This window comes from Manacus candei, unplaced genomic scaffold (genome assembly GCF_025592945.1).
Source record: "Manacus candei isolate 608988 ecotype Guabito, Panama unplaced genomic scaffold, ASM2559294v1 h1tg000113l, whole genome shotgun sequence".
In the NCBI taxonomy this organism is placed as follows: Eukaryota; Metazoa; Chordata; class Aves; order Passeriformes; family Pipridae; genus Manacus; species Manacus candei.
In genome coordinates this window covers 16,348-40,944 of record NW_026138161.1, presented here as the reverse complement: position 1 = coordinate 40,944, position 24,597 = coordinate 16,348, and the positions used below count along the sequence as shown (strand labels likewise).

At 51.3% G+C, this 24,597-nt stretch overlaps 4 protein-coding genes and 1 long non-coding RNA gene across 12 annotated transcripts in view; 1 reads left to right on the top strand and 4 right to left on the bottom strand.

Moving 5' to 3' along the window:
- The window catches only part of LOC127461788 (uncharacterized), a 27,188-nt gene extending 8,809 nt beyond the window's left edge, over window positions 1-18,379 (top strand). The window contains exons 2-3 of one of the 3 annotated variants that reach the window (XR_007900198.1): window positions 7,309-7,449; window positions 18,260-18,379. This is a non-coding gene — a long non-coding RNA (uncharacterized LOC127461788). Of the gene's footprint in view, window positions 1-1,985; window positions 2,127-7,308; window positions 7,450-18,259 lie in introns of all 3 variants that reach the window. The other 2 variants (XR_007900196.1, XR_007900197.1) reach the window with 2 other exon arrangements.
- LOC127461781 (inositol 1,4,5-trisphosphate receptor-interacting protein-like 1) overlaps window positions 1-24,597 on the bottom strand; it is a 50,574-nt gene that overhangs the window by 9,930 nt on the left and 16,047 nt on the right. For 3 of the 4 annotated variants that reach the window (XM_051769826.1, XM_051769827.1, XM_051769828.1), the window contains exon 2: window positions 18,740-18,823. In XM_051769826.1, the coding sequence (XP_051625786.1) occupies window positions 18,740-18,823 (84 nt within the window). Of the gene's footprint in view, window positions 1-18,739; window positions 18,824-19,119; window positions 19,127-24,597 lie in introns of those variants that run through there. The other variant, XM_051769830.1, reaches the window with a different exon arrangement.
- LOC127461787 (inositol 1,4,5-trisphosphate receptor-interacting protein-like 1) lies at window positions 210-8,305 on the bottom strand. Of its 2 annotated transcripts, none has more exons than XM_051769839.1 (2): window positions 8,301-8,305; window positions 210-2,681 (listed from the first exon to the last, which is right to left on the bottom strand). In XM_051769839.1, the coding sequence occupies exon 2, from the start codon at window positions 2,676-2,678 to the stop codon at window positions 1,113-1,115; it is 1,566 nt and encodes a 521-aa protein (XP_051625799.1). In that variant the 5' UTR covers window positions 2,679-2,681; window positions 8,301-8,305; the 3' UTR covers window positions 210-1,112. The 2 variants fall into 2 exon arrangements, with proteins under 2 accessions (XP_051625799.1, XP_051625798.1); XM_051769838.1 differs by lacking the exon at window positions 8,301-8,305 and adding an exon at window positions 2,978-2,982.
- LOC127461786 (inositol 1,4,5-trisphosphate receptor-interacting protein-like 1) lies at window positions 11,683-24,597 on the bottom strand. 2 transcript variants are annotated; one of them, XM_051769835.1, is made up of 2 exons: window positions 24,469-24,597; window positions 11,683-13,326 (listed from the first exon to the last, which is right to left on the bottom strand). In XM_051769835.1, the coding sequence occupies exons 1-2, from the start codon at window positions 24,511-24,513 to the stop codon at window positions 11,758-11,760; spliced, it is 1,614 nt and encodes a 537-aa protein (XP_051625795.1). In that variant the 5' UTR covers window positions 24,514-24,597; the 3' UTR covers window positions 11,683-11,757. The 2 variants fall into 2 exon arrangements, with proteins under 2 accessions (XP_051625795.1, XP_051625796.1); XM_051769836.1 differs by lacking the exon at window positions 24,469-24,597 and adding an exon at window positions 13,623-13,627.
- On the bottom strand, window positions 22,483-24,458 carry LOC127461784 (inositol 1,4,5-trisphosphate receptor-interacting protein-like 1). Its single transcript, XM_051769833.1, has one exon. It carries the CDS (start codon window positions 24,341-24,343, stop codon window positions 22,664-22,666), a length of 1,680 nt encoding a protein of 559 aa, XP_051625793.1. The 5' UTR covers window positions 24,344-24,458; the 3' UTR covers window positions 22,483-22,663.

The following is a 24,597-nucleotide window of genomic DNA, read 5'->3' as shown; positions in this document are numbered from 1 at the left end:
AGGTGTGCCTGCCCATGGCAGGGGGGTTGGAACCAGATGAATTTTAAGGTCCCTTCCAGCCCAAGGCATTCTGTGATTCGATGAGCAGAGGGGCCGGGTGGCAGGAGGCCTAATTTGGGATGAGAAGCCATTCAACACTCTCAGTTTGGTCGAGCTCAGTGCTACTGTTCACGAGCACAGACTCACAACTAGTGTGATTTCCCAAGGCTCTGGGCCTGATTGTGTTCCCTAGAAACTTGCACGATCCAGATTCTGGAGTAGCACTCTTTATTGAAGCAAGGGGAAAGGAGTTTCTGGATTGGCAGTCCTAAATGCAGTGACTACAGGGCATTGCTATGTGTCGGGACAGATCTATTGGTGCTGTATTTGCAAAAAACTAATATTTTATCAAATAAATTAACTATAGTCTATATTATCTATATCTATCTAAAAATTGAAAAACTTCTATATTTATATGTAAAAACATTAAGGTCAGCTCCAACAGAGGCTGGGAAAGATAGTCTTGGTGCAAGGCTGACCTGAAGGTGTCCCTTAAGGGGACAGGGGGAAATACTGTGGGAGTCTATAAATGCTATAGTAATATGTTAAAATATTATGATATTAGGTTTAATATCTATATGCTATATTAAATATCAATCGATATATGAAATATTAAATAAAATATTTGTAATAAAGAAAATATTCTAAAGTATAAATTAAAAATTTTCAGGTCAGGTCCCACACAGTGTGTGCAATGCTGACCTAAAGATATCCCTTCAGGGAACAAGGAGAGATACAGTTTAGGAACATTAGCGATGCCTCTCGCTTGATCCCTGAGCAGCCGCAGATGCCAGAAAGAATTCCTGGGCCCATCTGAAATGGCCACAATGGCCGTGAGAGTGTGAGGGGAAAGGAGGATGAAAGTCATCTTTGTAGCCCCCCTGGTCATCACTGGAGGCTGAGCTGGGCAGACTGCTGTTAGGGGAATGCTGATGGCAGAGTGCTGCTGCAAAGGGTTTTCCTTTCCCTCTCTCTGTCCCACATGCTCCTCTTTTTTTTCCTTGCGGTAGGAGGTGCTTGTCTTTGACCAGTTGTGAGCCCCCCAAGCACAGTTGTGTGCAGGAAGACTTCTTTCAGTGGCCGTCGTGCAGCATTCTTGAGAGCCGATGTCCCAGTTCACGGCACTCGTCCATCGCCTGCGTGTGGGCGACCGGATCCTGTGCCAGGCGATGGAAGAGGTTGGGTGGCTCGGCGGTTTTGACATCCGGGGGCAAGAGAATCTCTTGAGGAAATGTCCGGTTGCCCACAACAAAGTGGTCAAGGCGTTTCTCCTCCAGGGAGCCGCGCAGGTACTCCATGGTATCCTCCAGCCGCCGGCGGAAATGCCTCATGCGCCAGCCTGACATAGGTACGGTGTTCAGGAGGTGCATCACAATGGTCTTCAGGGTATAGGTGGAGAAGCCTATCCCCAGAAGAGCTCGGGTCAAGACATGCAGGCACTTGAGGTGCCAGTTGTTAAGTGGATCCTGCCGGGCAATGAGCTTAAAGAACTTCATCTCTGCCACGGCGTAGGTCTCAGGCCACACTGTGCTTGGGGTGAAGAGGGACTCTGTAGGCTGGCTGCTCACGTAGATGTCTGAATTGCCTTCTTGCACTCCAAAGAGCAACTCAACCGTCAGGCTCTGTCTGCCTCTGGTCAGCTTGAACTTGCAGGAGCGTCTGGAGGGCAGCAGCACTATTTGCCAACTGTGTGACTGAGGCAAAGCCGGCCAGGCCGCTCTCACCAACTGGTAGAACCAGCGGGCAGTTTTCTCCACATCCAGGTAGGAGCCAGTGCAGAGGGTGTTTAGGAAGTTGGGCTCCTCGTTCCTCCTCTGCTCTTCTTCTGGGTGGTGGAGGGAACACAGCACGTTGTCATCCTGCTGCTCCCTTGGGCAGGTGCACACCGGCTCCACGCGGATGAAGAAGTTCCTGCCAGGTATGTGGCCTGAGGTGTCCATCTCCAGATGGAAGGTGTGCCCCCGGGGAGGATTGAGAGGAACAAGGATACGGTACACCGCATCCTCCTCCCGGGGACTCCAGCCTTCAAAGGCACTGCCCACCCCGATGGCTCGTTGCGGCACTGGGTATGAACTGTCTGACAAGAGGTGTCCAATGAACATCGTGAAGTTCTCCATCAGGAGAGTAGTTATCACTCTCCCTACCATCAGGTGGTCTAGGTGCTCCTCTAAACGCTGTCTCAGGTTGTGGGTAATAACATCCTCTTCTACTTCATTTGCAACATTGTGGTCTTCTCCTTCAATTGCATCACCGTTGTTGACTTCCCACACAATCGCATCACGGTTTTCTTCCCCTTCATTTCCACCACCACCGCCATCTCCTGCCCCCTCGTCCCAGCCATTGTTGTCTGGCTCGTGGCTCCTTCTCCGGAAGACAAACCACAACCACAAGAGGCCGATAACCAGAGCCCAGAAGTCCCCCTGCTGCAAGGCAGCCCAGAGCAGGGCTCCCCAGGCCCTGACACTGTGCTCCAGGCTGCTCTGCTCCAGCTCCTGCAGCAGCCGAGTCATCTCTCTGTCCAGGAGCTTTTCACGCAGCTCCATGCGCAGACGGGTGACCTCATCCAGCCCATCACCCACCATCTGTGGGTACTGGATGAGGGTTTGCAAAAGCACGAGAAGAATCAGTTTCGCAGCCATGGCCTGCAGGAGGAGAGAGAGAAGGGGTTGAGTGGGTCTGAAAGGGAGGGAAGGAGCGAGAGGTGACGGGAGTACGAATGGGAGCAGCGGGGATGTGGAGCAGGAAGGAGAGGGCCCCAGGGCAGCTGGCAGGCAGCAAGGCCTGTCCCACTGCCCCAGCAGCAGCAGCACCATTCGGTGCCCCAGGTGTTCTGGTGAGGGATTGGCCCTGGGTGCAGAGGGAGAACCCAGCCCCAGGGGCAGCGTTTCGGCCCCGGCCCTCGCCCAGCGCAGCCTCGCCCCTGCACGTGTGCACTCACCACTTGTCCAGGCTCGACTGGGGCAGCGTTACCTGCTGGGGCCATCTCTAGCTGCCCCCACTGTGACACAATGCCTGTGATGTCACAAGAGCCACATCACATCACAGCCAGGCCAGCCCCGCCCTTCGTCCCCACCCCGGCTCAGCAACTTCCAGTGGCCCTGGTGTAAGGCTAAAGGCTGCCTTGGAGTTAATCTTCTTCCAAGAACTTCCATTCTCCTTTCTTTTGCATTTATTCTCATCTGTTCCTCAGTGGCAGTCACATGGAAGAGCCATGTTTGAAGGGACCCTTGAGGGTGTTGGAGTGCAAGGCCTGACTCCACACTGCTTGAGCTGAAGTTAAATCTCTGAGTCACGGAGGTTGGAGAAGACCTTGGAGATCTTCTGTCCAACTGCCAACCTTACACTGCCTATTCCACCAATAAACCATGTCCCCAAATGACACATCAACAGACCCTTTAAATGCCTCCAAGGGTGGGGAGTTAGCCTTTTCCCTGGGCATTCTGTTCCCAAACTTGATAAGCTTTTTGGTGAAGGAATTTTTCCTAGGATCCAATGGAAATCTCCCCGGGCACAACTTGACGCCCTTTCCTCTTGTCGCAGTGCTTGTTCCCTGGGAGAGCAAACCATCCCCCGCCTGCCTACCACTTCCTTTCTGGTTGTAAGAGAACGATTAGGTCTCCCCTGAACTTCTTTTTCCTCCTGCTAAACACACCCAGTTCTCTCAAACACTTCTCATCAGACTTGTACACCTGTCACCAAAAATCCTCCCAAACCCATGGGACAGTAAAACCCTCTAACACTGCATTTTACTGTTAGAAAGCAAGGCATTACTTTATTCACAATCCTGGCTGGGTCCGTGTCCTACAGAATCCCGACCTCTACCCAGACTCTACCAATGCAACTGTTTTTCACCTCTTTATTAATTTTTAGGAAAGAAAGAAATGAATGTTCATTGGTCCTAAATGACATAATTCGCTTTCACTGCTGAGTGATCTCTCCTCTACTGGTTATTAATTCCTCCATGTTGATACGAATTAAGTCCATATTTTTAATCTTTTTATTCTGTTTTTGCCCCGGTACGGACTTTCCTTTACATATACCGAGTCTCCTAGAGTCTCTTCTTTATCTTCTGGTTTCTGTAAAATATCCTTGTGGTCCATAAATTCTGCATGCTCGATTTCCAACTTCAGCAACACACCTTTCTCTCCCTATCAGAGTTGCTTTATCAAAACTGAAAGTTTCAGTATTTTCCCAAGCTGTGCTCCCACAATAGCAGCTCATGTCAAATGCTGCTGAATGCAAGCGGCAAGTGATTCAACAGACTGTGTATCATTAGATAAAACAATTAATTAATGAGTTAATGAAACCGTTACAACATTAGAAAAGAGAGATCATTTCCAGCAGGACCACAGTGGTTTCACGACTCTGCTTTGCCACCCTGACAGAGTTAGGACACCTCAGTGTGGTTCTGTTTTGTCCTTGGGAATTGCCCATCCCTCCAGAGGGACTGGCTCAGTAGTGCCCCCAAAATGCCCCTGGCAGCACATGGGTGTGCTCGGCTGCCTCTTTGTGCTGGAGGGGTCTGGCCTTTGCTGCCACTGCTGTCGTGGCCTGTTCCAGCCTTCTGCTCTCGACACGGGCATGTTTTGGGCCTTCAGCTCTGCCCTGCGCTCTGCGTGGGCAGCAGGCCTTGCCTTCAGCTCTGCCCTGTGCCCTCAGCACAGACCTGATGTGCAGGCCTTAGCAGGCAGCTGCAGGTCCAGGCCCAGCCCTTCCCCACATGCACACACACACTCCCAGGGACTTGGTTCCCACCCATGGCAATAATTCCGTGAGACTGGGATCCAGGATCTCTCAACCCACACAAGAGAAAGGATCCCCCTACAAAAGGAAGAGCTGCCAGAGGGGAGGATAGAAACTCCTCCAGTCCTTTGAGGACAACTGCCATCCTTTATTCCACAGTGGGGGTGATTTGGGCAAGCCAAGCGTCTGGAAAGGTTTTTTTTTCACTCCCCCTGCTGAGGTTGCTTTAAGAAGACGCGGAAGCAACTAGAGACAAGGGAAGATGGACGTTCTGCAGAGGGCAAGCAGCTCTCCAGCCCTTCACTTGTTGTGCCTCTGCAGGAGCAGAGGGGGATCCCTAAATCTCTGGCTCCAGCCAGAGGCCATTGGTGGCTGCGTTTCTACCCTGCACAGAGCTCCCCTTCGAAAGGATCGCTCTGCTCTCTTGAGGTGCCTGGTGCAAAATGCCCAGTCTATGAGAGGGAAGGAGAAGAGCAGAGAACAGGTCTGGGAGTGTTAAAGGCCTGGTGGACTGGGTCCTGGAGAAAGCTGGTCTACTGGAAGGTGTGCCTGCCCATGGCAGGGGGGTTGGAACCAGATGAATTTTAAGGTCCCTTCCAGCCCAAGGCATTCTGTGATTCGATGAGCAGAGGGGCCGGGTGGCAGGAGGCCTAATTTGGGATGAGAAGCCATTCAACACTCTCAGTTTGGTCGAGTTCAGTGCTACTGTTCACGAGCACAGACTCACAACTAGTGTGATTTCCCAAGCCTCTGGGCCTGGTTGTGTTCCCTAGAAACTTGCACGATCCAGATTCTGGAGTAAAACTCTTTATTGAAGCAAGGGGAAAGGAGTTTCTGGATTGCCAGTCCTAAATGCAGTGACTACAGGGCATTGCTATGTGTCAGGACAGATCTATTGGTGCTGTATTTGCAAAAAACTAATATTTTATCAAATAAATTAACTATAGTCTATATTATCTATATCTATCTAAAAATTGAAAAACTTCTATATTTATATGTAAAAACATTAAGGTCAGCTCCAACAGAGGCTGGGAAAGATAGTCTTGGTGCAAGGCTGACCTGAAGGTGTCCCTTAAGGGGACAGGGGGAAATACTGTGGGAGTCTATAAATGCTATAGTAATATGTTAAAATATTATGATATTAGGTTTAATATCTATATGCTATATTAAATATCAATCGATATATGAAATATTAAATAAAATATTTGTAATAAAGAAAATATTCTAAAGTATAAATTAAAAATTTTCAGGTCAGGTCCCACACAGTGTGTGCAATGCTGACCTAAAGATATCCCTTCAGGGAACAAGGAGAGATACAGTTTAGGAACATTAGCGATGCCTCTCGCTTGATCCCTGAGCAGCCGCAGATGCCAGAAAGAATTCCTGGGCCCATCTGAAATGGCCACAATGGCCGTGAGAGTGTGAGGGGAAAGGAGGATGAAAGTCATCTTTGTAGCCCCCCTGGTCATCACTGGAGGCTGAGCTGGGCAGACTGCTGTTAGGGGAATGCTGATGGCAGAGCGCTGCTGCAAAGGGTTTTCCTTTCCCTCTCTCTGTCCCACATGCTCCTCTTTTTTTTCCTTGCGGTAGGAGGTGCTTGTCTTTGACCAGTTGTGAGCCCCCCAAGCACAGTTGTGTGCAGGAAGACTTCTTTCAGTGGCCGTCGTGCAGCATTCTTGAGAGCCGATGTCCCAGTTCACGGCACTCGTCCATCGCCTGCGTGTGGGCGACCGGATCCTGTGCCAGGCGATGGAAGAGGTTGGGTGGCTCGGCGGTTTTGACATCCGGGGGCAAGAGAATCTCTTGAGGAAATGTCCGGTTGCCCACAACAAAGTGGTCAAGGCGTTTCTCCTCCAGGGAGCCGCGCAGGTACTCCATGGTATCCTCCAGCCGCCGGCGGAAATGCCTCATGCGCCAGCCTGACATAGGTACGGTGTTCAGGAGGTGCATCACAATGGTCTTCAGGGTATAGGTGGAGAAGCCTATCCCCAGAAGAGCTCGGGTCAAGACATGCAGGCACTTGAGGTGCCAGTTGTTAAGTGGATCCTGCCGGGCAATGAGCTTAAAGAACTTCATCTCTGCCACGGCGTAGGTCTCAGGCCACACTGTGCTTGGGGTGAAGAGGGACTCTGTAGGCTGGCTGCTCACGTAGATGTCTGAATTGCCTTCTTGCACTCCAAAGAGCAACTCAACCGTCAGGCTCTGTCTGCCTCTGGTCAGCTTGAACTTGCAGGAGCGTCTGGAGGGCAGCAGCACTATTTGCCAACTGTGTGACTGAGGCAAAGCCGGCCAGGCCGCTCTCACCAACTGGTAGAACCAGCGGGCAGTTTTCTCCACATCCAGGTAGGAGCCAGTGCAGAGGGTGTTTAGGAAGTTGGGCTCCTCGTTCCTCCTCTGCTCTTCTTCTGGGTGGTGGAGGGAACACAGCACGTTGTCATCCTGCTGCTCCCTTGGGCAGGTGCACACCGGCTCCACGCGGATGAAGAAGTTCCTGCCAGGTATGTGGCCTGAGGTGTCCATCTCCAGATGGAAGGTGTGCCCCCGGGGAGGATTGAGAGGAACAAGGATACGGTACACCGCATCCTCCTCCCGGGGACTCCAGCCTTCAAAGGCACTGCCCACCCCGATGGCTCGTTGCGGCACTGGGTATGAACTGTCTGACAAGAGGTGTCCAATGAACATCGTGAAGTTCTCCATCAGGAGAGTAGTTATCACTCTCCCTACCATCAGGTGGTCTAGGTGCTCCTCTAAACGCTGTCTCAGGTTGTGGGTAATAACATCCTCTTCTACTTCATTTGCAACATTGTGGTCTTCTCCTTCAATTGCATCACCGTTGTTGACTTCCCACACAATCGCATCACGGTTTTCTTCCCCTTCATTTCCACCACCACCGCCATCTCCTGCCCCCTCGTCCCAGCCATTGTTGTCTGGCTCGTGGCTCCTTCTCCGGAAGACAAACCACAACCACAAGAGGCCGATAACCAGAGCCCAGAAGTCCCCCTGCTGCAAGGCAGCCCAGAGCAGGGCTCCCCAGGCCCTGACACTGTGCTCCAGGCTGCTCTGCTCCAGCTCCTGCAGCAGCCGAGTCATCTCTCTGTCCAGGAGCTTTTCACGCAGCTCCATGCGCAGACGGGTGACCTCATCCAGTCCATCACCCACCATCTGTGGGTACTGGATGAGGGTTTGCAAAAGCACGAGAAGAATCAGTTTCGCAGCCATGGCCTGCAGGAGGAGAGAGAGAAGGGGTTGAGTGGGTCTGAAAGGGAGGGAAGGAGCGAGAGGTGACGGGAGTACGAATGGGAGCAGCGGGGATGTGGAGCAGGAAGGAGAGGGCCCCAGGGCAGCTGGCAGGCAGCAAGGCCTGTCCCACTGCCCCAGCAGCAGCAGCACCATTCGGTGCCCCAGGTGTTCTGGTGAGGGATTGGCCCTGGGTGCAGAGGGAGAACCCAGCCCCAGGGGCAGCGTTTCGGCCCCAGCCCTCGCCCAGCGCAGCCTCGCCCCTGCACGTGTGCACTCACCACTTGTCCAGGCTCGACTGGGGCAGCGTTACCTGCTGGGGCCATCTCTAGCTGCCCCCACTGTGACACAATGCCTGTGATGTCACAAGAGCCACATCACATCACAGCCAGGACAGCCCCGCCCTTCGTCCCCACCCCGGCTCAGCAACTTCCAGTGGCCCTGGTGTAAGGCTAAAGGCTGCCTTGGAGTTAATCTTCTTCCAAGAACTTCCATTCTCCTTTCTTTTGCATTTATTCTCATCTGTTCCTCAGTGGCAGTCACATGGAAGAGCCATGTTTGAAGGGACCCTTGAGGGTGTTGGAGTGCAAGGCCTGACTCCACACTGCTTGAGCTGAAGTTAAATCTCTGAGTCACGGAGGTTGGAGAAGACCTTGGAGATCTTTTGTCCAACTGCCAACCTTACACTGCCTATTCCACCAATAAACCATGTCCCCAAATGACACATCAACAGACCCTTTAAATGCCTCCAAGGGTGGGGAGTTAGCCTTTTCCCTGGGCATTCTGTTCCCAAACTTGATAAGCTTTTTGGTGAAGGAATTTTTCCTAGGATCCAATGGAAATCTCCCCGGGCACAACTTGACGCCCTTTCCTCTTGTCGCAGTGCTTGTTCCCTGGGAGAGCAAACCATCCCCCGCCTGCCTACCACTTCCTTTCTGGTTGTAAGAGAACGATTAGGTCTCCCCTGAACTTCTTTTTCCTCCTGCTAAACACACCCAGTTCTCTCAAACACTTCTCATCAGACTTGTACACCTGTCACCAAAAATCCTCCCAAACCCATGGGACAGTAAAACCCTCTAACACTGCATTTTACTGTTAGAAAGCAAGGCATTACTTTATTCACAATCCTGGCTGGGTCCGTGTCCTACAGAATCCCGACCTCTACCCAGACTCTACCAATGCAACTGTTTTTCACCTCTTTATTAATTTTTAGGAAAGAAAGAAATGAATGTTCATTGGTCCTAAATGACATAATTCGCTTTCACTGCTGAGTGATCTCTCCTCTACTGGTTATTAATTCCTCCATGTTGATACGAATTAAGTCCATATTTTTAATCTTTTTATTCTGTTTTTGCCCCGGTACGGACTTTCCTTTACATATACCGAGTCTCCTAGAGTCTCTTCTTTATCTTCTGGTTTCTGTAAAATATCCTTGTGGTCCATAAATTCTGCATGCTCGATTTCCAACTTCAGCAACACACCTTTCTCTCCCTATCAGAGTTGCTTTATCAAAACTGAAAGTTTCAGTATTTTCCCAAGCTGTGCTCCCACAATAGCAGCTCATGTCAAACGCTGCAGAAGGCAAGCGGCAAGTGATTCAATAGACTGTGTATCATTAGTTAAAGCAATTAATTAATGAGTTAATGAACCCTTAAAACATTAGAAAAGAGAGATCATTTCCAGCAGGACCACAGTGCTTGCAGGATTCCGCTTTGCCACCCTGACAGAGTTAGGACACCTCAGTGTGGTTCTGTTTTGTCCTTGGGAATTGCCCATCCCTCCAGAGGGACTGGCTCAGTAGTGCCCCCAAAATGCCCCTGGCAGCACATGGGTGTGCTCGGCTGCCTCTTTGTGCTGGAGGGGTCTGGCCTTTGCTGCCACTGCTGTCGTGGCCTGTTCCAGCCTTCTGCTCTCGACACGGGCATGTTTTGGGCCTTCAGCTCTGCCCTGCGCTCTGCGTGGGCAGCAGGCCTTGCCTTCAGCTCTGCCCTGTGCCCTCAGCACAGACCTGATGTGCAGGCCTTAGCAGGCAGCTGCAGGTCCAGGCCCAGCCCTTCCCCACATGCACACACACACTCCCAGGGACTTGGTTCCCACCCATGGCAATAAATCAGTGAGATTGGGATCCAGGATCTCTCAACCCACACAAGAGAAAGGATCCCCCTACAAAAGGAAGAGCTGCCAGAGGGGAGGATAGAAACTCCTCCAGTCCTTTGAGGACAACTGCCATCCTTTATTCCACAGTGGGGGTGATTTGGGCAAGCCAAGCGTCTGGAAAGGTTTTTTTTTCACTCCCCCTGCTGAGGTTGCTTTAAGAAGACGCGGAAGCAACTAGAGACAAGGGAAGATGGACGTTCTGCAGAGGGCAAGCAGCTCTCCAGCCCTTCACTTGTTGTGCCTCTGCAGGAGCAGAGGGGGATCCCTAAATCTCTGGCTCCAGCCAGAGGCCATTGGTGGCTGCGTTTCTACCCTGCACAGAGCTCCCCTTCGAAAGGATCGCTCTGCTCTCTTGAGGTGCCTGGTGCAAAATGCCCAGTCTATGAGAGGGAAGGAGAAGAGCAGAGAACAGGTCTGGGAGTGTTAAAGGCCTGGTGGACTGGGTCCTGGAGAAAGCTGGTCTACTGGAAGGTGTGCCTGCCCATGGCAGGGGGGTTGGAACCAGATGAATTTTAAGGTCCCTTCCAGCCCAAGGCATTCTGTGATTCGATGAGCAGAGGGGCCGGGTGGCAGGAGGCCTAATTTGGGATGAGAAGCCATTCAACACTCTCAGTTTGGTCGAGTTCAGTGCTACTGTTCACGAGCACAGACTCACAACTAGTGTGATTTCCCAAGCCTCTGGGCCTGGTTGTGTTCCCTAGAAACTTGCACGATCCAGATTCTGGAGTAAAACTCTTTATTGAAGCAAGGGGAAAGGAGTTTCTGGATTGGCAGTCCTAAATGCAGTGACTACAGGGCATTGCTATGTGTCGGGACAGATCTATTGGTGCTGTATTTGCAAAAAACTAATATTTTATCAAATAAATTAACTATAGTCTATATTATCTATATCTATCTAAAAATTGAAAAACTTCTATATTTATATGTAAAAACATTAAGGTCAGCTCCAACAGAGGCTGGGAAAGATAGTCTTGGTGCAAGGCTGACCTGAAGGTGTCCCTTAAGGGGACAGGGGGAAATACTGTGGGAGTCTATAAATGCTATAGTAATATGTTAAAATATTATGATATTAGGTTTAATATCTATATGCTATATTAAATATCAATCGATATATGAAATATTAAATAAAATATTTGTAATAAAGAAAATATTCTAAAGTATAAATTAAAAATTTTCAGGTCAGGTCCCACACAGTGTGTGCAATGCTGACCTAAAGATATCCCTTCAGGGAACAAGGAGAGATACAGTTTAGGAACATTAGCGATGCCTCTCGCTTGATCCCTGAGCAGCCGCAGATGCCAGAAAGAATTCCTGGGCCCATCTGAAATGGCCACAATGGCCGTGAGAGTGTGAGGGGAAAGGAGGATGAAAGTCATCTTTGTAGCCCCCCTGGTCATCACTGGAGGCTGAGCTGGGCAGACTGCTGTTAGGGGAATGCTGATGGCAGAGTGCTGCTGCAAAGGGTTTTCCTTTCCCTCTCTCTGTCCCACATGCTCCTCTTTTTTTTCCTTGCGGTAGGAGGTGCTTGTCTTTGACCAGTTGTGAGCCCCCCAAGCACAGTTGTGTGCAGGAAGACTTCTTTCAGTGGCCGTCGTGCAGCATTCTTGAGAGCCGATGTCCCAGTTCACGGCACTCGTCCATCGCCTGCGTGTGGGCGACCGGATCCTGTGCCAGGCGATGGAAGAGGTTGGGTGGCTCGGCGGTTTTGACATCCGGGGGCAAGAGAATCTCTTGAGGAAATGTCCGGTTGCCCACAACAAAGTGGTCAAGGCGTTTCTCCTCCAGGGAGCCGCGCAGGTACTCCATGGTATCCTCCAGCCGCCGGCGGAAATGCCTCATGCGCCAGCCTGACATAGGTACGGTGTTCAGGAGGTGCATCACAATGGTCTTCAGGGTATAGGTGGAGAAGCCTATCCCCAGAAGAGCTCGGGTCAAGACATGCAGGCACTTGAGGTGCCAGTTGTTAAGTGGATCCTGCCGGGCAATGAGCTTAAAGAACTTCATCTCTGCCACGGCGTAGGTCTCAGGCCACACTGTGCTTGGGGTGAAGAGGGACTCTGTAGGCTGGCTGCTCACGTAGATGTCTGAATTGCCTTCTTGCACTCCAAAGAGCAACTCAACCGTCAGGCTCTGTCTGCCTCTGGTCAGCTTGAACTTGCAGGAGCGTCTGGAGGGCAGCAGCACTATTTGCCAACTGTGTGACTGAGGCAAAGCCGGCCAGGCCGCTCTCACCAACTGGTAGAACCAGCGGGCAGTTTTCTCCACATCCAGGTAGGAGCCAGTGCAGAGGGTGTTTAGGAAGTTGGGCTCCTCGTTCCTCCTCTGCTCTTCTTCTGGGTGGTGGAGGGAACACAGCACGTTGTCATCCTGCTGCTCCCTTGGGCAGGTGCACACCGGCTCCACGCGGATGAAGAAGTTCCTGCCAGGTATGTGGCCTGAGGTGTCCATCTCCAGATGGAAGGTGTGCCCCCGGGGAGGATTGAGAGGAACAAGGATACGGTACACCGCATCCTCCTCCCGGGGACTCCAGCCTTCAAAGGCACTGCCCACCCCGATGGCTCGTTGCGGCACTGGGTATGAACTGTCTGACAGGAGGTGTCCAATGAACATCGTGAAGTTCTCCATCAGGAGAGTAGTTATCACTCTCCCTACCATCAGGTGGTCTAGGTGCTCCTCTAAACGCTGTCTCAGGTTGTGGGTAATAACATCCTCTTCTACTTCATTTGCAACATTGTGGTCTTCTCCTTCAATTGCATCACCGTTGTTGACTTCCCACACAATCGCATCACGGTTTTCTTCCCCTTCATTTCCACCACCACCGCCATCTCCTGCCCCCTCGTCCCAGCCATTGTTGTCTGGCTCGTGGCTCCTTCTCCGGAAGACAAACCACAACCACAAGAGGCCGATAACCAGAGCCCAGAAGTCCCCCTGCTGCAAGGCAGCCCAGAGCAGGGCTCCCCAGGCCCTGACACTGTGCTCCAGGCTGCTCTGCTCCAGCTCCTGCAGCAGCCGAGTCATCTCTCTGTCCAGGAGCTTTTCACGCAGCTCCATGCGCAGACGGGTGACCTCATCCAGCCCATCACCCACCATCTGTGGGTACTGGATGAGGGTTTGCAAAAGCACGAGAAGAATCAGTTTCGCAGCCATGGCCTGCAGGAGGAGAGAGAGAAGGGGTTGAGTGGGTCTGAAAGGGAGGGAAGGAGCGAGAGGTGACGGGAGTACGAATGGGAGCAGCAGGGATGTGGAGCAGGAAGGAGAGGGCCCCAGGGCAACTGGCAGGCAGCAAGGCCTGTCCCACTGCCCCAGCAGCAGCAGCACCATTTGGTGCCCCAGGTGTTCTGGTGAGGGATTGGCCCTGGGTGCAGAGGGAGAACCCAGCCCCAGGGGCAGCGTTTCGGCCCCGGCCCTCGCCCAGTGCAGCCTCGCCCCTGCGCGTGTGCACTCACCACTTGTCCAGGCTCGACTGGGGCAGCGTTACCTGCTGGGGCCATCTCTAGCTGCCCCCACTGTGACACAATGCCTGTGATGTCACAAGAGCCACATCACATCACAGCCAGGACAGCCCCGCCCTTCGTCCCCACCCCGGCTCAGCAACTTCCAGTGGCCCTGGTGTAAGGCTAAAGGCTGCCTTGGAGTTAATCTTCTTCCAAGAACTTCCATTCTCCTTTCTTTTGCATTTATTCTCATCTGTTCCTCAGTGGCAGTCACATGGAAGAGTCATGTTTGAAGGGACCCTTGAGGGTGTTGGAGTGCAAGGCCTGACTCCACACTGCTTGAGCTGAAGTTAAATCTCTGAGTCATGGAGGTTGGAGAAGACCTTGGAGATCTTCTGTCCAACTGCCAACCTTACACTGCCTATTCCACCAATAAACCATGTCCCCAAATGACACATCAACAGACCCTTTAAATGCCTCCAAGGGTGGGGAGTTAGCCTTTTCCCTGGGCATTCTGTTCCCAAACTTGATAAGCTTTTTGGTGAAGGAATTTTTCCTAGGATCCAATGGAAATCTCCCCGGGCACAACTTGACGCCCTTTCCTCTTGTCGCAGTGCTTGTTCCCTGGGAGAGCAAACCATCCCCCGCCTGCCTACCACTTCCTTTCTGGCTGTTGTAGAGAACGATTAGGTCCCCCCTGAACTTCTTTTTCCTCCTACTAAACACACTCAGTTCTCTCAAACACTTCTCATCAGACTTGTACACCTGTCACCAAAAATCCTCCAAAACCCATGGGACAATAAAACCCTCTAACACTGCATTTTACTGTTAGAAAGCAAGGCATTACTTTATTCACAATCCTGGCTGGGTCCGTGTCCTACAGAATCCCGACCTCTACCCAGACTCTACCAATGCAACTGTTTTTCACCTCTTTATTAATTTTTAGGAAAGAAAGAAATGAATGTTCATTGGTCCTAAATGACATAATTCGCTTTCACTGCTGAGTGATCTCTCCTCTACTGGTTATTAATTCCTCCATGTTGATGCGAATTAAGTCCATACTTTTGATCCTTTTATTCTGTTTTTGCCCCGGTACGGACTTTCCTTTACATATACCGAGTCTCCTAGAGTCTCTTCTTTATCTTCTGGTTTCTGTAAAATATCCTTGTGGTCCATAAATTCTGCATGCTCGATTTCCAACTTCAGCAACACACCTTTCTCTCCCTATCAGAGTTACTTTATCAAAACTGAAAGTTTCAGTGTTTTCTCAAGCTGTGCTCCCACAATAGCAGCTCATGTCAAATGCTGCTGAATGCAAGCGGCAAGTGATTCAACAGACTGTGTATCATTAGTTAAAACAATTAATTAATGAGTTAATGAAACCGTTACAACATTAGAAAAGAGAGATCATTTCCAGCAGGACCACAGTGGTTTCACGACTCTGCTTTGCCACCCTGACAGAGTTAGGACACCTCAGTGTGGTTCTGTTTTGTCCTTGGGAATTGCCCATCCCTCCAGAGGGACTGGCTCAGTAGTGCCCCCAAAATGCCCCTGGCAGCACATGGGTGTGCTCGGCTTCCTCCTTGTGCTGGAGGGGTCTGGCCTTTTGTTGCCACTGCTGTCGTGACCTGTTCCAGCCTTCTGCTCTCGACACGGGCATGTTTTGGGCCTTCAGCTCTGCCCTGTGCTCTGCGTGGGCAGCAGGCCTTGCCTTCAGCTCTGCCCTGTGCCCTCAGCACAGGCCTGATGTGCAGGCCTTAGCAGGGAACTGCAGGTCCAGGCCCGGCTCTTCCCCACATGCACACACACACTCCCAGGGACTTGTTTCCTTCCCATGGCAATAAATCAGTGAGATTGGGATCCAGGATCTCACAACCCACACAAGAGAAAGGATCCCCCTACAAAAGGAAGACGTGCCAGAGGGGAGGAAAGAAACTCCTCCAGTCCTTTGAGGACAACTACCATCCTTTATTCCACAGTGGGGGTGATTTGGGCAAGTCAAGCACCTGGAGAGGGTTCTTTCTCTCTCCCCCTGCTGAGGTTGCTTTAAGAAGACGCGGAAGCAACTAGAGACAAGGGAAGATGGACATTCTGCAGAGGGCTAGCAGCTCTCCAGCCCTTCACTTGTTGTGCCTCTGCAGGAGCAGAGGGGGATCCCTAAATCTCTGGCTCCAGCCAGAGGCCATTGGTGGCTGCGTTTCTACCCTGCACAGAGCTCCCCTTCGAAAGGATCGCTCTGCTCTCTTGAGGTGCCTGGTGCAAAATGCCCAATCTATGAGAGGGAAGGACAAGAGCAGAGAACAGGTCTGGGAGTGTTAAAGGCCTGGTGGACTGGGACCTGGAGAAACCTGGTCTACTGGAAGGTGTGCCTGCCCATGGCAGGGGGGTTGGAACCAGATGAATTTTAAGATCCCTTCCAACCCAAAGCATTCTGTGATTCGATGAGCAGAGGGACCGCTGGTAGGAGGCCTAATTTAGGATGAGAAGCCATTCAGCACTCTCAGTTTGGTCGAGCTCAGTGCTACTGTTCACGAGCACAGACTCACAACTAGTGTGATTTACCAAGCCTCTGGGCCTGGTTGTGTTCCCTAGAAACTTGCACGATCCAGATTCTGGAGTAGCAGTCTTTATTGAAGCAAGGGGAAAGCGATTTCTGGATTGCCAGTCCTAAATGCAGTGACTACCGAGCGTTAATACGTGTTGAAACAAAGAGTGGGAGATCTATTGGTACTATATTTATGTAATACTAATATTATATCAAGTGAACTACCTATAAAATATAAGTATGCATTAAATTAAAAATTATGTAGTTATATATTGAAAAATTAAGGTCAACTCCTACGGTGTCTGGGAATGACAGACTTCGTGCAAAGCTGACCTAAGGTGTCCCTTAAGGGGACAAGCAGAAAGGCTGTGAGAGATTTATTAATGCTATATTAATACATAAAAATATTATTCTATCAAGTTAATTATCTATGTGCTATAAAAAATATCAAGAGATATATGTAATATTACCTAAAATATATATATTAAAAACAACTGAGGCCAGATTTATTTGTGCTATGCTTCCATATAAAAATAATGTTATATTCCATAAATTACATATCTATGTACTATAGTAAATATCTCTATTTCCTATTAGATTTAAATATATATATACTAAAGAAAAACATTTAAATTTATATCTAAAAAGTTTCAGGTCAGGTCCAACAGGGTGAGCACAATGCTGGCCTAAAGATGGCGCTTCAGGGATCAATGAGAGATATGCTTTGGGATGAGCAGATTCTCCAGCCAGGTCACCACGAACACAAGGAGCAATAGTGGCGATGCATATCACTTGATCCCTGAGCAGCTGGAAGTACCAAAAAGAATTCCTGGGCCCATCTAAAATGGCCACAATGGCCGTGAGAGTGTGAGGGGAAAGGAGGATGAAAGTCATCTTTGTAGCCCCCCTGGTCATCACTGCAGGCTGTGCTGGGCAGAGGGGAATGCTAATGGCAGAGTGTGACTGCAAAGGGTTTTCCTTTCCCTCTCTCTGTTCCACATGCTCCTCTCTTTTTTCCTTGCAGTAGGAGGTGCTTGTCTTTGACCAGCTGTGAGCCCCCCAAGCACAGTTGTGTGCAGGAAGACTTCTTTCAGTGGCCGTCGTGCAGCATTCTTGAGAGCCGATGTCGCAGTTCACGGCACTCGTCCATTGCCTGCGTGTGGGCGGCCGGATCCTGTGCCAGGCGATGGAAGAGGTTGGGTGGCTCGGCGGTTTTGACATCCGGGGGCAAGAGAATCTCTTGAGGAAATTTCCGGTTGCCCACAACAAAGTGGTCAAGGCGTTTCTCCTCCAGGGAGCCGCGCAGGTACTCCATGGTATCCTCCAGCCGCCGGCGGAAATGCCTCATGCGCCAGCCTGACAGAGGTACGGTGTTCAGGAGGTGCATCACAATGGTCTTCAGGGTATAGGTGGAGAAGCCTATCCCCAGAAGAGCTTGGGTCAAGAGCTGCAGGCACTTGAGGTGCCAGCTGTCAGGTGGAGCCTGCCGGGCTACCAGCCTGAAGAACTTCATCTCTGCCACGGCGTAGGTCTCAGGCCACACTGTGCTTGGGGTGAAGAGGGCCTCTGTAGGCTGGCTGCTCACGTAGATGTCTGAATTGCTGACTTGCACTCCAAAGAGCATCTCAACTGTCAGGTTCTCTCTGCCTCTGGTCAGCTTGAACTTGCAGGAGCGTCTGGAGGGCAGCAGCACTATTTGCCAACTGTGTGACTGAGGCAAAACCGGCCAGGCCGCTCTCACCAACTGGTAGAACCAGCGGGCAGTTTTCTCCACATCCAGGTAGGAGCCAGTGCAGAGGGTGTTTAGGAAGTTGGGCTCCTCGTTCCTCCTCTGCTCATCCTCTGGGTGGTGGAGGGAGCACAGCACGTTGTCATCCTGCTGCTCCCTTGGGCAGGTGCACACCGGCTCCACGCGGATGAAGAAGTTCCTGCCAGGTATGTGGCCTGAGGTGTCCATCTCCAGATGGAAGGTGTGCCCCCGGGGAGGATTGAGAGGTACAAGGACACTGTACACCACATCCTCTTCCCGGGGACTCCAGCCTTCAAAGGCACTGCCCACCCCGATGGCTCGTTGCGGCACTGGGTATGAACTGTCAGACAAGAGGTGTCCAAAGAACATCATGAAGCTGTCCATTAGGAAATTTGTCATCGCACTCCCTTCCATCAGGTGCTCTATGTGCTCCTCTAAACGCTGTCTCAGGTTGTGGGTAATAACATCCTCTTCAACTTCATTTGCAACATCGTGGTCTTCTCCTTCAATTGCATCACCGTTGTTGACTTCCCACACAATCGCATCACGGTTTTCTTCCCCTTCATTTCCACCACCATCGCCATCTCCTGCCCCCTCCTCCTGACCATTGTTGTCTGGCTGGCGGTTTCTTCTGCTGCGGATAAACCACAACCACAAGAGAAGGCCCGGGACTCCAACCAGGGCCCAGAAGTCCCCCTGCTGCAAGGCAGCCCAGAGCAGGGCTCCCCAGGGCCTGACACTGTGCTCCAGGCTGCTCTGCTCCAGCTCCTGCAGCAGCCGAGTCATCTCTCTGTCCAGGAGCTTTTCACGCAGCTCCATGTGCAGACGGGTGACCTCATCCAGCCCATCAGTCACCATCTGTGGGTACTGGATGAGGGTTTGCAAAAGCACAAAAAGAAACATTTTCGCAGCCATGGCCTGCAGGAGGAGAGAGAGAAGGGGTTGAGTGGGGCTGAAAGGGAGGGAAGGAGCGAGAGGTGACGGGAGTACGAATGGGAGAAGTGGGGATGTGGAGCAGGAAGGAGAGGGCCCCAGGGCAGCTGGCAGGCAGCAAGGCCTGTCCCACTGTCCCAGCAGCAGCAGCACCATTTGGTGCCCCAGGTGTTCTGGTGAGGGATTGGCCCTGGGTGCAGAGGGAGAACCCAGCCCCAGGGGCAGCGTTTCGGCCCTGGCCCTCGCCCAGTGCAGCCTCGCCCCTGCGCGTGTGCACTCACCACTTGTCCAGGCTTGACTGGGGCAGCGTTACCTGCTGGGGCCATCTCTAGCTGCCCCCACTGTGACACAATGCCTGTGATGTCACAAGAGCCACATCACATCACAGCCAGGACAGCCCCGCCCTTCGTCCCCAGCCCGGCTCAGCAACTTCCAGTGGTCCTGGTGTAAGGTTTAAGTTTGCCTTGGAGTTAATCTTCTTCCAAGAACTTCCATTCTCCTTTCTTTTGCATTTATTCTCATCTGTTCCTCAGTGGCAGTCACATGGAAGAGCCATGTTTGAAGGGACCCTTGAGGGTGTTGGAGTGCAAGGCCTGACTCCACACTACTTGAGCTGAAGTTAAATCTCTGAGTCACGGAGGTTGGAGAAGACCTTGGAGATCTTTTGTCCAACTGCCAACCTTACACTGCCTATTCCACCAATAAACCATGTCCCCAAATGACACATCAACAGACCCTTTAAATGCCTCCAAGGGTGGGGAGTTAGCCTTTTCCCTGGGCATTCTGTTCCCAAACTCGATAAGCTTTTTGGTGAAGGAATTTTTCCTAGGATCCAATGGAAATCCCCCCTGGCACAACTTGACGCCCTTTCCTCTTGTCGCAGTGCTTGTTCCCTGGGAGAACAAGCCATTCCCTGCCTGGCTACCACTTCCTTTCTGGTTGTAAGAGAACGATTAGGTCCCCCCTGAACTTCTTTCTCCTCCTGCTATACACACCCAGTTCTCTCAAACGCTTCTCATCAGACTTGTACACCTGTCACTAAAAATCCTCCAAAACCCATGGGACAGTAAAACCCTCTAACACTGCATTTTACTGTTAGAAAGCAAGGCATTACTTTATTCACAATCCTGGCTGGGTCCGTGTCCTACAGAATCCCGACCTCTACCCAGACACCAATGCAACTGTTTTTCACCTCTTTATTAATTTTTAGGAAAGAAAGAAATGAATGTTCATTGGTCCTAAATGACATAATTCGCTTTCACTGCTGAGTGATCTCTCCTCTACTGGTTATTAATTCCTCCATGTTGATACGAATTAAGTCCATATTTTTAATCTTTTTATTCTGTTTTTGCCCCGGTACGGACTTTCCTTTACATATACCGAGTCTCCTAGAGTCTCTTCTTTATCTTCTGGTTTCTGTAAAATATCCTTGTGGTCCATAAATTCTGCATGCTCGATTTCCAACTTCAGCAACACACCTTTCTCTCCCTATCAGAGTTGCTTTATCAAAACTGAAAGTTTCAGTATTTTCCCAAACTGTGCTCCCACAATAGCAGCTCATGTCAAACGCTGCAGAAGGCAAGCGGCAAGTGATTCAATAGACTGTGTATCATTAGTTAAAGCAATTAATTAATGAGTTAATGAACCCTTAAAACATTAGAAAAGAGAGATCATTTCCAGCAGGACCACAGTGCTTGCAGGATTCCGCTTTGCCACCCTGACAGAGTTAGGACACCTCAGTGTGGTTCTGTTTTGTCCTTGGGAATTGCCCATCCCTCCAGAGGGACTGGCTCAGTAGTGCCCCCAAAATGCCCCTGGCAGCACATGGGTGTGCTCGGCTGCCTCTTTGTGCTGGAGGGGTCTGGCCTTTGCTGCCACTGCTGTCGTGGCCTGTTCCAGCCTTCTGCTCTCGACACGGGCATGTTTTGGGCCTTCAGCTCTGCCCTGCGCTCTGCGTGGGCAGCAGGCCTTGCCTTCAGCTCTGCCCTGTGCCCTCAGCACAGACCTGATGTGCAGGCCTTAGCAGGCAGCTGCAGGTCCAGGCCCAGCCCTTCCCCACATGCACACACACACTCCCAGGGACTTGGTTCCCACCCATGGCAATAAATCAGTGAGATTGGGATCCAGGATCTCACAACCCACACAAGAGAAAGGATCCCCCTGCAAAAGGAAGAGCTGCCAGAGGGGAGGAAAGAAACTCCTCCAGTCCTTTGAGGACAACTGCCATCCTTTATTCCACAGTGGGGGTGATTTGGGCAAGCCAAGTGTCTGGAAAGGGTTCTTTCTCTCTCCCCCTGCTGAGGTTGCTTTAAGAAGACGCAGAAGCAACTAGAGACAAGGGAAGATGGACGTTCTGCAGAGGGCAAGCAGCTCTCCAGCCCTTCACTTGTTGTGCCTCTGCAGGAGCAGAGGGGGATCCCTAAATCTCTGGCTCCAGTCAGAGGCCATTGGTGGCTGCGTTTCTACCCTGCACAGAGCTCCCCTTCGAAAGGATCGCTCTGCTCTCTTGAGGTGCCTGGTGCAAAATGCCCAGTCTATGAGAGGGAAGGAGAAGAGCAGAGAACAGGTCTGGGAGTGTTAAAGGCCTGGTGGGCTGGGGCTTGGAGAAACCTGGTCTACTGGAAGGTGTGCCTGCCCATGGCAGGGGGGTTGGAACCAGATGAATTTTAAGGTCCCTTCCAGCCCAAGGCATTCTGTGATTCGATGAGCAGAGGGGCCGGGTGGCAGGAGGCCTAATTTGGGATGAGAAGCCATTCAGCACTCTCAGTTTGCTTGAGGTCAATGTGACTGTTCATGAGCACAGACTCACAACTGGTGTGATTTACCAAGCCTCTGGGCCTGGTTGTGTTCCATAGAAACTTGCACGATCCAGATTCTAGAATAGCACTCTTTATTGAAGCAAGGGGAAAGGAGTTTCTGGATTGCCAGTCCTAAATGCAGTGACTACAGGGCATTAAAATGTGCTGGGACTGATGAATTGGTGCTATACTTATGTACTAATAATATTATATGAAATAAATTTCCTACAGTATATATTATCTCTATATCTAAAAATTTATAAACTTATGGATTTATATATTAAAAAAATTAAGGTCAGCTCCAACAGAGTCAAGGGATGGCAGTCTTGGCACAAGGCTGACCTAAAGGTGTCCCTTAAGGGGACAAGACTGTGAGAGATTTATTAATGCTATATTAATATCTAAAAGTGCTATTCTATCATGTTAATTATCTATGTGCTATAATAAATATCAAGAGATATATGTAATATTAGCTAAAATATATATATGAAATAAAACTTTCTAAAGTTATATTTAAAAAATTTCAGGTCAGGTCCAACACAGTTTGTGCAATGCTGACCTAGAGATGTCTGTTCAGGGGACAAGGAGAGATACAGTCTACTGACTGATCCCGAGTAAGCAGAGCTGCTCTTCCCCCTCTACCTTTTCTGCTCTTTTTTTTGGTCTTTCTTTTTCTGTCCCACATCCTTACTGCATTTATACTGTAATTTTTGGCCTCTCCAAAGTGATGGAACAATCACATGTTATAGGCACCAGAAAGAGTTCCTGGGCTCATCTACAATGGCCACAATGACCATGAGAGTGTGAGGATAAAGGAGGATGAAAGTCATCTTTTTAACCCCCCAGGTCATCACTGGAGACTGTGCTGGGCAGAGAGGGGAATGCTGATGGCAGAGTGCTGCTGCACAGGGTTTTCTCTTTGTTCGCTCTGTCCCATGCCCTCCTCTCTTTTTCCTTGTGGTATGAGGTGGTTGTCTTTGACCAGCTGTGAGCCCCCCAAGCACAACTCTCTATGTGAAGATGTCTTTCACTGGCCGTAGACGACAATTCTTTCGATCCGACCCCAAAGTTCTTGGTACTCCCTCATGGCCTGGGTGTGGGCGGTCGGATCCTGTGCCAGGCGATGGAAGAGGTTGGGTGGCTCGGCGGTTTTGACATCAGGGGGCAAGAGAATCTCTTGAGGAAATGTCTGGTTGCCCACAACAAAGTGGTCAAGGCGTTTCTCCTCCAGGGAGCCGCGCAGGTACTCCATGGAATCCCCCAGCCGCCGCAGGACTTGCCTTTTGCCCCACCGTGACACGGGTATGGTGTTCAGGAGGTGCATCACAATGGTCTTCATCATGTAAGTGGAGAAGCCTATGCCCACCAGAGCACGGGCCAAGAGCTGCAGGCACTTGAGGTGCCAGCTGTCACGTGGAGCCTGATTGGCAATGTGCCTGAAGAACTTCATCTCTGCCACGGCGTAGGTCTCAGGCCACACTGTGCTTGGGGTGAAGAGGGACTCTGTATACTGGCTGCTCACGTAGATGTCTGAATTGCCGACTTGCACCCCAAAGAGCACGTCAACTGTTAGGCTCTCTCTGCCTCTGGTCAGCTTGAATTTGCAGGAGCGACTGGAGGGCAGCAGCACTATTTGCCAACTGTGTGACTGAGGCAAAGCCGGCCAGGCCGCTCTCACCAACTGGTAGAACCAGCGGGCAGTTTTCTCCACATCCAGGTAGGAGCCAGTGCAGAGGGTGTTTAGGAAGTTGGGCTCCTCGTTCCTTCTCTGCTCTTCTTCTGGGTGATGGAGGGAGCACAGCACGTTGTCATCCTGCTGCTCCCTTGGGCAGGTGCACACCGGCTCCACGCGGATGAAGAAGTTCCTGCCGGGTATGTGGCCTGAGGTGTCCATCTCCAGATGGAAGGTGTGCCCCGGGGGAGGATTGAGAGGTACAAGGACACTGTACACCACATCCTCTTCCCGGGGACTCCAGCCTTCAAAGGCACTTCCCACTCCAATGGCTCGTTGAGGCACTGGGTATGAACTGTCTGACAAGAGGTGACCAAAGACAAATGTGAAGTTTTCCATCAGGACAGTTGTGTCTTCGCAACCTCTCTTCAGATCCTGAACAGACCACTTTATCATGTGCACTAAAACCCATCTCAAAGCATTCTCAAAAGTGAGTTCTTCTTCTTCATAGGCATCTTCATTGTCTTCTCTGCCTTCCTCTTCCTCTCGGCCATTGTTGTCTGGCTCGTGGCTCCTTCTCCGGCAGACAAACCACAGCCACAAGAGGAGGCTCAGGACTACAACCAGAGCCCAGAAGTCCCCCTGTTGCAAGGCAGTCCAGAGCAGGGCTCCCCAGGCCCTGACACTGCGCTCCAGGCTGCTCTGCTCCAGCTCCTGCAGCAGCCGAGTCATCTCTCTGTCCAGGAGCTCTGCACGCAGCTCCATGTGCAGACGGGTGTCCTCATCCAGCCCATCACCCACCATCTGTGGGTACTGGATGAGGGTTTGCAAAAGCACGAGAAAAAACATTGTAACAGCCATGGTCTGCAGGAGGAGAGAGAGAAGGGGTTGAGTGGGGCTGAAAGGGAGGGAAGGAGCGAGAGGTGAGGGGAGTACAAATGGGAGCAGCGGGGATGTGGAGCAGGAAGGAGAGGGCCCCAGGGCAGCTGGCAGGCAGCAAGGCCTGTCCCACTGCCCCAGCAGCAGCAGCACCATTTGGTGCCCCAGGTGTTCTGGTGAGGGATTGGCCCTGGGTGCAGAGGGAGAACCCAGCCCCAGGGGCAGCGTTTCGGCCCCGGCCCTCGCCCAGCGCAGCCTCACCCCTGCGCGTGTGCACTCACCACTTGTCCAGGCTCGACTGGGGCAGCGTTACCTGCTGGGGCCATCTCTAGCTGCCCCCACTGTGACACAATGCCTGTGATGTCACAAGAGCCACATCACATCACAGCCAGGCCAGCCCCGCCCTTCGT

Bases quoted from the DNA above. Each gene is read 5' to 3' on its own strand.
- LOC127461787 (XM_051769839.1), bottom strand. From the start codon at position 2,678: ATGGCTGCGAAACTGATTCTTCTCGTGCTTTTGCAAACCCTCATCCAG.
- LOC127461784 (XM_051769833.1), bottom strand. From the start codon at position 24,343: ATGGTGCTGCTGCTGCTGGGGCAGTGGGACAGGCCTTGCTGCCTGCCA.
- LOC127461786 (XM_051769835.1), bottom strand. From the start codon at position 24,513: ATGGCCCCAGCAGGTAACGCTGCCCCAGTCGAGCCTGGACAAGTG. The intron at 13,327-24,468 runs GTGAGTGCACAC...CTCCTCCTGCAG, and splicing joins CAGTCGAGCCTGGACAAGTG to GCCATGGCTGCGAAACTGAT.